The 12,022-nt window shown below is 44.4% G+C and overlaps 1 protein-coding gene across 1 annotated transcript; it reads left to right on the top strand.

Moving 5' to 3' along the window:
- Positions 1-506: 506 nt before the first annotated feature.
- On the top strand, positions 507-9,804 carry POLR3F (RNA polymerase III subunit F). The gene is made up of 9 exons (XM_005151841.4): positions 507-635; positions 1,563-1,680; positions 2,172-2,239; positions 3,228-3,295; positions 4,368-4,480; positions 6,406-6,549; positions 7,290-7,397; positions 8,153-8,344; positions 8,987-9,804. The coding sequence occupies exons 1-9, from the start codon at positions 562-564 to the stop codon at positions 9,062-9,064; spliced, it is 963 nt and encodes a 320-aa protein (XP_005151898.1). The 5' UTR covers positions 507-561; the 3' UTR covers positions 9,065-9,804.
- The last annotated feature ends 2,218 nt before the right edge of the window (positions 9,805-12,022 follow it).

Here is a 12,022-nt window from a genome sequence, read left to right as displayed (position 1 = left end):
CACGCAGCCTTCTCTTCTCCGTCCCACAGCCTTAACCACGCCACTTGATGCCTGCTACCAACCCCTGCTCAATCCTGGCCACAGCCTTGCCCACCCCAGCTGATCCCACTCCACCCCACAGCCTTGCCCAGACTGCTTGATCCCTGCTACTGAGCCCCTTGTCAATCCTATCTCACAGCCCTGTCCACCCCACTCGATCCCACCCCACAACCCTGTCCACCCCACTCGATCCCATCCCACAGCCCTGTCCACCCCACTCGATCCCATCCCACAGCCCTGTCCACCATACTCGATCCCATCCCACACCCCTGCCCTGTCGATCCCGCCCCACAGCCCCGCTCACCCCACTGGATCCTCGCCCCCGCCCCGCTCCCCGTTACCACAGACGCCACTCGCTTGGCCCCGCCCCTGGCCCCGCCAGCGCGGCCGCCCATTGGTCAGCGTCCCGCTACTTAGCAACTAGCCTCTGCCAGCTCTTCTTTCCGTCGCTCCGGTTCTGACGTCATCTCCCCGCGACGCCCGGTGGTGCTGTGGCGGCTGGCGTCGCGGCCCAGCTGCGCCATGGCGGAGGTGAAGGTGAAGCCGGAGGTGAAGGTGAAGCCGGAGGTGCCCGACCCCATGGATATCGAGAGCAGGTGTGGGGCAGGGGTGGCTGCCGGGGGGGAATGCGCTGGCGGCGGGGGAAGGAGGGCCGGCAAGCTGCGGGACGTGCTGGAGGTGTGTGTAGGCTGGCTGGTAGGCGAGGGAGGGTCCTGAGGGGAAGGCCAGGAAATAGGTGTGAAGGAGGGACGCGGTGCTGCTGGGGGCACCGTGTGTTTTGTGTCAGGGCAGAGCGGTGCTTAGGTGGCAGTGAGGGATGGTTCTGGTTACTTTCAGGTGCTCTGGAGGTTTTCTGTTCTGGGAAGGGGGAATTGTGGCCTTTCTGCGTTCTTCTACAAGGTATTTCATCAGTGTTTGCTTCCTCTCATGCTAGTGTAGTACTTCCTTCCTATCGGAGCCTTTCGTATAGAGAAACTGTAGAGGGATCTATAAATCTGTGCTGTTAATAAGTCAAAGTAAAGTGGAGCACCATTTTCAGTGTTTCACAGAGGAAAGGCAGTTTGTCCAGAAGGTGCAGCAGCATGTTTGTCAGCACAGCAAATATATTACAAGTTCCATCAATAGATGTGACCAGGAATGTAGTCATAGGACACGGAATGGTTTTAACCTGACAGAGGGAGATTTAGAAGAGACATTAGGCAGAAATTCTTTCCTGTGAGGGTGCTGAGGCCCTGGCACAGGGTGCCCAGAGAAGCTGTGGCTGCCCCATCCCTGGCAGTGTTCAAGGCCAGGTTGGAGCAACCTGGTCTAGTGGAAGGTGTCCCTGCCTGTGGCAGGGGTTGGTACTGGATGAGCTTTAAGGTCCCTTCCAACCCAAACCAGTCTGGAATTCTAAGAAGTGATTCATTAGTGCTTTTTCTCTAAGTTGTTCTTTTTCCTGTCTTCTATTCTGACTGCAGTACCATTTGGATTTGGTTTTGGATGCAATAGAACATGATTTTAAACTTGCTTTTCTTCTTTAGGATTATTGAGCTGTGTCATCAGTTCCCTCATGGTATCACAGACCAGGTGATCCAAAATGATATGCCTCACATGGAAGCGCAGCAGAGAGCCATGGCGATCAACAGGCTGCTCTCAATGGTAGGGGAATCTCGCCTTCTTTGCATTATTTCAGCCAACCCAGAGCACTCTTCATACACACAGGCTGCTTAGTAGCAGTCTGTTGGGCAGGGCTAGCAAATGAATCCCTTTGGATTTAGCGTTATTTACCATAATACACAGTTACCATACCTTACTTCTGGTTGCCATAAGCACTTACCATAGCCAAAGCAAATAAAAGTTTACCTCAGCTTCCAAAATTAACATGAACATGTATATCCATGTGGATTTGTAGGTGAGGAAGTTACTTTTGAAAAGTACATTGCTCTTTTGGGTTTTTTTTTCCTGGTTATTTGTTGGGGGAAAAAAATATTCTCAAGGGTATTATTGTTTCCAGCGTTAGAAATGTTAGTTCTCCCTTTACCCAATTGACACGAAATAAGGTTTTTGTTTTACAAGTTTTAGAAGATTCTTGCCAGGCTGTGAAACAAGCTATTTGAAGGAAAATAAATGCATGTGCCCACCTCTTCTAGGGGCAACTGGATCTTCTCAGAAGCAATGCAGGTCTCCTGTACAGAATCAAAGACTCTCAAAATGCAAGGTAAGCCTCCTATTTGCTGGATAAATATATTTGCAATACAGTTATGCAACTCATGTGCAGCCTTGCTGAGGAGACACAGCAGCTTACTATGGATTCTGTAACATGGATGTAATGAGACATAACTGCTTGTTTCAGGAGGTACATTTAAATCCCCTGAGCTGATCCTGACAGTTGTTTTGGGTGTAGTGGTTTCTATTGAACAGAGCTCTAACTTCCTAGCAGAGTTCCTGGTGCAGATGACTACAAAGTGATCTGTGCGAGGTATGTGTATACTCAGGTGAAAGCCAGCTGAAGCCTGACCAAACCATCTGCAGTGTTGGGGTACTGTGGTCTTCCTCACTGCTCTTGTTTCAGGATCAGCAATCACTTGTACAGCTGTTCCGGGGGGCATGTGATCTCTTGGTTTACTGAAGTGTATCTTCAAATCATGTTTTGTGATGCCTGTGTAAGTCTGAGTAAGATATGCGTAGGCATACTTCTGAAAAGAAACATCCTTTCAAATTATCCTCAGTGCAGGCATCTCATCTTCTCTTTCAGATGCCTTAGAGGAAGACTGTTGAGTTCAGGCTTTCTCAGACAAGTGAAAAGACATGTTTGAGAGTTGGGAGCATGCTACTAGTCTTTTGAAGATGTTCTGTCTAGAGACAGATTATATTAAATTATCCTCTGTGCTGTGTTTGGCCTTCCCCAGCTGCGTTAGTACATGACCCCAAATTCCCCATTGTTATGACACATTGAATAACTCTCTCTTTGCAGCTTTTCCTTCATACTGTGCTCTTTTCTCTTTATTGTGGCTTCTCACTGGCAAGCTTGGCTGGATCCAGAGAGGTTTAGTGTCATGTATTATATTGGCCAATGGCTAGCTTATTGTGTAGAGGTTCTATTTTGTGTGTTGGTTCTTTTCATAGTACTTGTTTGCAGCTTAAAACAAATTCAACTTTCGAATTTTGGGCCTTTCAAAAACCCTGCTATCTGTCTTATTTTACAGTAAAATGAAAGGCTCTGACAATCAAGAGAAGCTGGTTTACCAAATTATAGAAGATGCAGGGAACAAAGGTACTTTGATTGTGAATGTTTACTTTTGGAACCATTCCTGCCCAGACTTTTAAATGCTTGTGCAGATAATACAAATATGAAATCTGGAGTCCCCGACCCAGGTCTGTAGTTAATGTTCCACGTGTCTGCATTTTAAAAACAAATGAGGTGACCTATTTCTCTATTAAGATAACAACCTATCCTGGTTAGCTTTTGGGTGGCTGTTCCAGAATTCTTGGAATATCTTTCTCCCTCTCTACTCTGCTCTAGTGAAACAACCCCCCACCCCACCCTCCCTGCAGTTCTTTGTCCAGCTTTGGGCCCCCAACACAAGAGGGATCTGAAGCTGTTGGAATAATTTCAGAGGAGGCTGTGAAAATGCTCTGAGGATTAGAGCACTTCTGCTCTGGAGACAGGCTGAGGAAGCTGGGCTTGTTCAGCCTGGAGAACAGAAGGCTCCGGGGAGACCTTAGAGCAGCTTCCAGTGCCTAGAGGGACTGTGACAAGAAAGCTGGAGAGGGGCTTTTGACAAGGGCAGGTAGGGACAGAACAAGTGGTTTTAACCTGACTGAGAGGAGATTTAGATGAGCCATTAGGAAGAAATTCTTCCCTGTGAGGGTGCTGAGGCCCTGGCACAGGGTGCCCAGAGAAGCTGTGGCTGCCCCATCCCTGGCAGTGTTCAAGGCCAGGTTGGACAGGGCTTGAAGCAACCTGCTTCAGTGGAAGGTGTCACTGCCTGTGCAGGGGCTTGGAACTGAATGAGCTTTAAGGTCCCTTCCAACCAAACTATTCTGTGATTCTGTGTATTCATGTTGGCAGTGAAGTGGGGTCCACTTGTAAGAGCCCTCAGAGCAAAGCGCAGAATGACAGCATGGTGGTTGTGATATGTTTCTTAGTTTTGTTAGTTGTTGGTTTTGTTCTGTCCCCTTCTGCCCCTTTTCTCTCTTTTGCTGGGAGTGGTAGGATTGAGAATACACCCTGTGGCTGGCAAGCAAGTCAAGCAGTCCTGTGATGTGACTTTGGGTTTGTGAGTATGTACAGAAGCAAATGGCTTCTTTCATTAATTTCTGTTCACTCCTCTGGTTTTAAACAGGTATTTGGAGCAGGGACATTAGATACAAAAGTAATTTGCCTTTGACGGAGATCAACAAGATACTGAAAAACTTGGAAAGCAAGAAACTGATTAAAGCAGTTAAATCTGTGGCAGTGAGTATGTGTTATTGCTTTTTTGGAGTGTTTTGTTTTTTTATTTTAACAATTTCCAACATTTGCTGCATGCTGTGTGTATGTTTGAATGGGATTGTGAGCAGAGAAACCTCATTCATTCTGTGTCCAACTTTCTCATTGACTCTACACCAGTGTTTGACTCTCTGCTTTAGTATACAGGTTTGGAGTGCAGCAATACAAGAGGGCATAATATTTATTGAATAATCAATACACCACTAACAAACTGGTTTAACTAATAAATACACGACTAGCAATATACAGTCCTACCACTCTTCCCAGCATTACTATTTACACAGGGTTTCTAACAAATTGCACTTCTAGATCTCATAACTCTTTATTGCACAAAACTGTTTTAGTTCTGTTACCCTTCACAAAACCCTCTCTCTGCTTGCTGCTGATCTCCAGTTATGGCAGCCTTTTCTCTGCACTTCCATACCTGGTCTTTAAGACTTAAATATAGGGAAGGTTTTGGTGTGTTCTCCCCAGCATCCTATGGGCTTGGATTCACAGATCTGCTTCTCTGCTGTCTGTACACATCCATTCTCCTGCAGATCCTGCCCTCTATCGCTCTCTATTTTTATACCTTATTCTCCTTTCTGTTTCTTAAGTGTTTTCTACCACTCTTATTTCTCCACACAAATAAGCAACTTGTCTGTAGTTCCTTTTTCTCCATTGGTTCCAATGTTGCTGTACCACAGTTTGCTATTTCTGATAATGAAACAACCTCAGCTTTTTACATGGGGCAAGTGATAAGGTTACCTAGCTGCAAGTGGCCATGCAAGGTTCCTATCTTCTGGAGAGCCTGAAACTCCTTTCAGTTCATACGGATTTGTATTGTTTACCTTAAGCAGTTCTTAAGACATTTGATTCTGTTTTGTCTTGGTTCCTCAACTTTGTTCCAGTTGTGTGCAAACAGTCTGCCTATCAGAGTAGGGCTTATCATTTTCCATGCTTTTTCCTCATGCTCCTATAATGCAAATCATTAGTATTAGCATGTTCTTTGGACACTTTCCTGGTTTTCAGCAGAGGTTCTGTCTTGTTCTGGGGCCTGGTAAACCAGGAAGTCTGGTTTACTTGTTTGTGAACTTGAAAGATTTATGTTGTGTGCTTTTATTGTGTGCCAATCTCACCTGCACCGTGGAGAGAATACCTTTTGTGTGTGCATTTGTCAGGGGGAGTGAGAGGTGTGGGTAACTTCCTGAAAAAAAAGTGGAGATAAAGAAGTTTGACACAGAAAAGTGGTAGCTTTTTCATGTTCTTGTGAGAGATGCTGGCTTCATCTGGTCATACAGGGGATGTAATGCACTAAAATAGCTTCAGGGGTTGTTGAGTTACTCCTTTGGATGACCATTGTCCTTTAACTGACTACTACTGTCAGGACTGAAGCAGCATTCCCATTCACTCTGTCTAGTTGTGGCAGTAAGGAGTGGGTTTGCAAGGGCTGACTAGCTGCAGGGTTTAATCATGTAAGGGTGGTCCTGTCATCATTGTACAGGTTGAACCCTGCAGAAACTTCTCAATTTGTTTGGAAGCTTCTCCATTAAGTTTGTCTTTGCTGTCTTCTGGAGACACTTTCCTGTCATCTTTCAATTGTGGAGGGGAATTAGAGTCAATAGGCTACGATTAAGTTCTGAGACCTCCTTCAGTGAGGTTTGTATTGCATGTACGTTGCTGGTGTTCCGGACTCTCCTAACACTATATTATAAAATAATTAGGAATCTAGATATATTGATGTTTATCTTCATGCTATCTGAGGGTCAGACATCTTAAGGATAGCTCAAGTCAGCTGGATTGCTGTGCCCTGAGTTTTAGGAGTAATGAACCATCTCTTTGGTAGATATCTTAAATCTTCCTTTCTTAAGGAAGACTTTCTGATGTTAAGAGCTGCATGTTTTCTCCATCAGGCATCCAAGAAGAAGGTGTATATGCTATACAACCTGCAGCCTGACCGCTCGGTGACTGGTGGGGCTTGGTACAGTGACCAGGACTTCGAGTCAGAGTTTGTGGAGGTGTTAAATCAACAGTGTTTTAAATTTCTACAGAGTAAGGTGAGTGCCACTGCTAAAGTCAACTTTCATTTGTTTTGTGCAAATAATGATTCTCTTTTTAAAACCAGCGACAGGCAAGGCTTAAGTTTTCCATAGTGTTTTCCTTAAGTGTTGAATGTTGTTAGAACCAGATTGGCAAATCTGGACTGGTTTATTTTTGTCACAGCAAGTGGGATGGTGTTGCATTTTAATAATGTGTGTTTTCACACCCTGTGCAGGGAGTGAAGCCTTCTGTCTCCAAGATCCATTGACAGGCTAGGCAGCACCAAAAAATCCAGCAGAAAGCACTGTTCCCTGCAGAGCTCCTAATTTCTGAGAGGTTATAGGCTGCTTAGATAACAATTTTCCCTAGTTTACCTGCAGGAGAACCCTGCTCTTGGTTAAATAAGTCTTATGCAGATTGCATCATTTCTCTATTCCATGAAAATATATTTTAACAGAAAATAGTTACTGCAGTGACTTTTTCTTTCTTTGCCAACAAAATGACAAATGCTGCTGTTCTTTCACAGTAACCTAAATCACTCCGTACATTTTGTCATATTTCATGTAAAATTCTGTTTGGTTGTGTGCTGCATCATCTCACAATTTGAAGGACATAGCTTTAACTGTTTGAGAAAAAACATGTCCCAGAAATAGTGTGGAAATCAACTTTTGTATTTCAGTCTGTGTGAAACTGAACCATTAAGGAAGCTCTTGGCAGTGGGTACTGACTATAACTCATCTTTGCTTTCCTTTCTCAGGCAGAAGCTGCTCGAGACAGCAAACAGAATCCCATGATACAGAGGAACAGCTCATTTGCCTCATCCCATGAGGTGTGGAAATACATCTGTGAACTGGGTATCAGTAAGGTCAGAATAGATTCATTTTACTACTGTTGAAGTTGTCAGTGCATGACTGGTGCAACTAGGAGTTGGTTGGGTCCTGAAAATTTGGTGAGGGTTCAGTAACTGCTTTAGTACCCTATGGTTACTGCACTGGAGGTGGGATTTGCTGCTTGATTGCTTTTTGAAGAGGGTCATTGATGCTGCATGGGGACTCCAGGATAGATTGTACCTGTGGGATTTCAAAGAATTACAAAAGAATTAGCATTCACATCCTCGTGGATGAAGTAAAACTGAGTTCAAAGTAAATGCTTCTTTAACAGTCTCAACCAGTTTATATTTTATAATTTCTCTCAAGCTTGCCTATGTACTTGAAGCAGTTCTAGGGGTGGGGAAAAAAACAGGGGAAAAAACCCTTGCAAGTATCCATTATTAGGTGTATCTTCAGCAGGTTTGTCTTTTCTTTTTGCAATAGTTTTCCTCTAAAACTGGAAGTGGTTAGTGTTTGGATGATAAGGACACTTGAGGTGCATAGGGAAGCTTTTTGGTAAGCCAAGGCTAGTGTAACCCTAAAGTTCTTGGGAGGCAGGAGGTACTGGTGGTCTGTGCTTTTCTTTTTGTATCTGCATAGCCTCATAAAGTGCCCAGCATCAGCAGTGCCTTTGTCTGGGCTAGGTTAGAACCCCTAAGGATTTGTAACTCAAGGTGTTGGCACATTTCCTTCTTGCAGGACTTGCTGGCATGTATCTTTACTAATGTTTATTGTCCAAATTGTTTCTTAGGTAGAGTTGTCAATGGAAGACATAGAAACCATTTTAAATACGCTCATATATGATGGAAAAGTGGAGATGACTATTATTGCTGCAAAGGAAGGGACGGTAGGCAGTGTGGATGGACAGATGAAGTTGTACAGAGCTGTTAGTCCTCTCATACAGCCCACTGGATTAGTTAGGACACCCTGTGGACTCTGCCCTGTAAGTAATTAATTCTGTGTATGAATAGGTGGGTGCATCCAGATTTTCAATACACTCGTGCAAATGGCCAGCAGCCACACTGCAAGGTTATGCCCATGAGTGATCCTTGTTGCTTTCTAACCCAGCTATCCTTAGGAGTGTTATCCATGATGCTTTAGCTATGGTGCAACAGGCAGGTTCTTCAGTTTAGACCAGGATGCTTCCTACTTACATCTGTCTCTTCCCTGGACTATATATGAAAAGGTGCTCTCAAGTGTAGCCCTTTCCAAATTATATTTTCTGATTCCATGTCCCCCTTGAGCCTTCTCTTCTCCAGACTAAACCCCCCCAGGTCCCTCAGCTGTTCCTCATCACACTTGTGCCCAGACCCTTCACTAGCTCCATTGCCCTTCTCTGGACCCACTCCAGCATCTCAACATCTTGCTTGTTTTGAGGGGCCCTGAACTGAACACAGTGTTTGAGGTTCAGCCTCATCAGTGCCAAATGCAGGGGGATCATCACTGCCCTGGCCCTTCTGGCCACCCTGTTGCTGATACAGGCCTCTGTTAGACTACTGCTTATCTATTGGAGGAACGTGTTATTCTTGTCAGATCCTTCTTGCTGTATATAATTTCTCTGCTGACATGGGGCTTTCTTTTATAGGTTTTTGATGATTGCCATGAAGGTGGTGAGATTTCTCCAGCAAACTGTATTTATATGACAGAGTGGCTGGAGTTTTAAAGTGAAACTGTAAACTGGACTCATGCTTCACAGCCAAGGTGACCAAGCGGCTTGCTTTTTAAGAAGTGGACTTCCTAAACTTGTGAGCATCTTCAGGACATTGGAGTGACTTTGTTTTTAATGAAACATAAAACAGCAACACATCAGTTGTCCAAACAGTCCTGTGAGTGGACTGGAAATTGAGTCAGCACTGAAGACCAAGGCTGAAGTGGAAATGTAGACCCCCACTCTTGTACCAAAAATTGGTTGTGGGACTTGACAAGTGCCATAGAACAGCTGTGTGGTGGGGCACCACTTCAAGGGTTGTGTTGAGTACTCTGCAGATGCGTATTCTGAATGACAAAGTAAGTCATCAGCTGATGAGTGTTGCCAAGAAGGAGATCCTAAACTTTGCTTTCAGGCTGATGCTGCTAGTGGGTGCTTGAGTCCTAAAGCTGACACTTGTCTCCCATGACAGCTACTACCTAATTGAAGATGAAGTATCTTATGTGGGAAAGACCTGAATACATCAAACAGAACTCAGTCTTTATTATCTTTCTTACCTGCTAATTTATCCTTAAACCCCTGAGTTTTTTCTCATGTGCATTTGAGTTTCATTTCTTCCATTGCATGGTGATGCATCTGCTGTATTTATCCCTTTATCTGACAGCTGCAAGAGCATCATCAAATCTCTGCTGGTGTGTTCTGGCAGCTGCATTGTGTATGCAGTTATGAAAATTTGAGTAGATGTATTCTGGGAAGATGCATTTTCCAGAAGAGGAGTGTGATGGTACAGGGAAAATTTTTATAGATGATCTGAATACCCTCAGGGTTGGAAAAGATGTCAGTGACAATTGTTGGTACATAAGTATGACCTCTGGGCTTGGGTTGTGATCTGAGAAAGGCATGATACCGGCATATCATCAAAAAGCACAACCTTCTTAATGTGATGTGGAGCCAGTTTCTGAGTATCTTGTGTGACCTCTCTGGCTCCTCTGTGTGACTGGAATGATGAATTGGAAATTGTGTGTTACAGTCTGTGGTGTTGTCATAAGCCTCTCAAGAGAGCTGTATCTAGATTCCACTGGCTATTGATGTCCATCTGGCAGTTTTAGAGGGGTCATGTTGTCTTTGGAAAAAGCAGGTTTCAGATCCTGATCTGAAAACGCAGGTTCAGATCAGGGAAGCAAACAGATTCTTGTACCAGCTATGTTATGTTAATTCGTTACTCTACCTCTTCCTTAACCTATAATCAAGCAACCTCTAGGGAAAACCAGTCAGCTTCTTTCTCACAAGTGAGAATGTTGTGCATGTAGGGTATGGCCAGTTCCAGAGTAACAAGAGACTGAGTGATGTACTAGCACCAGCGCACTGTGCAGACACTCTTCTCCCAGTACAGGTTGCTACCTGTGGCTTCATCTTGCTGCATCCAGGCTGGATCTCCACTCATCATCTTCACAAGCAGCCTCCCAGCACTGGGCAACAATGAGTGGGCCAAGCAAAATGCTGGACCTGTTGCATCTAGCCATTTTCAAGATTCCCTGTCTGAAAATGAGCCCTCCTGGGCACTGTGTTGAGGGGGCAATGTCACAAACTTCTACAACAACTGAGTTATCAGTTTGCCAGGTAATTGGACCACAAGTAGTAAGAAGTTGGGCTGACAGAGATTTTGGAAGACAGTTTACCTAATAAGGGTAGGAGTCTTTACATCAGCTATTTCAGTATTGTCCAGGAGTTTGCACCTTCTAAAAGTAGACTGGATCTTATATAGAAGTGTTCAACTTTTCCTTGACCCCCACCTTCCTACTTACATCGTTGCTTGTGGACAGAAGGTAAGTGTTGAACAAAGAATAAAACAAAAATATGTCTTCTGTCCTATTCAGGGAGGGTGTAGATAGAGGCAAAGGCTCCTTGTCTGTGGGCAGCTGGGCATGCTGTCTCCAGCAAACAACTAGTGCTCGTTTACCCACAGCCAGCTCTTTTGTTGCAGGGGTGATAGGGATGCATTATCTCTGCAGAGGCAGAAGAGCTCTCACAAAAAGAGTACTGGGATTTAAATGATGAGGTGTTTGTTCTTTCTCTGCCACTTTAACCACTCAGCACACTTAAGCCTGAGGAAAATGCTGCTTCAGATACCTGTTATGTGGCCAGAGGTAATTTCATTGAGGTGTGGGGCTGGGGTTGCCTTTTGTCTTCTTGTGTTCAAAGAGGACCTAACACAATGGGGTCCTGAATCCTCCTGCTGGCAGAGATAACACGTTGTTTGTGCTCTGCTGCAGCTAAAAGATAGCTTTCAGGGGAACATGTCTTTATCATGCAGGTATGTCACTTCATGCAGTATAACCATATTCACTGGCAATAGGAAAATGCAGAGCTTGTCTGTGAACAGCTTTAGGAAGCAGAGAACTGGTTTATTAAGCTCTCTAAATTCTGGCTCATTTGTACAGGGTTTACCTGGTTTAGATAACTTTTGTGGTCTCTGAAGCTTCCTGGTGTTGCAGCTCTAACAAAGCTTCTCAAATCTGGAAAAACACATCTATGCCTATAGAGAAAAGTAAAGCAATTTCACTTGCCTATCTGCAAAAAAAGGAATCTGATATAAATGTATTGGAGGAATGATCTTTCTGTCACTCTGGTTTATCACAAACCTGTAACCTGTCAGCCTGTAATTCTTCCTTAAAAAGGGAGTAAATGCTAAAAGGTAACAGTATAGTGAGGTTTTTTTCTGCCTGAGTTACCAGGTAGAAGACTGAAGAAAAGCTGTCCCTTTTACAAACTGGGATGAGATGGAACGTTTTGAGGAAGCTACAGTACTAGCTCCAGTACAGTACTGAATGTGAAAACACTTAGCTGCAGAAAGCTGAGAGCTAAAGTTAACCCTTGAAAGATGGATGACTGCTTGGAAGCATGATCTGCTCATTTCTTCATGCAAGCCTCCTAGGAGGAGACGTTAATGCAAGGATGTGACGGTGAAACCAC

The sequence above is a fragment of the Melopsittacus undulatus genome, chromosome 3 (genome assembly GCF_012275295.1).
Source record: "Melopsittacus undulatus isolate bMelUnd1 chromosome 3, bMelUnd1.mat.Z, whole genome shotgun sequence".
NCBI lineage: Eukaryota > Metazoa > Chordata > Aves > Psittaciformes > Psittaculidae > Melopsittacus > Melopsittacus undulatus.
This window is presented reverse-complemented; position numbering and strand designations above follow the sequence as displayed.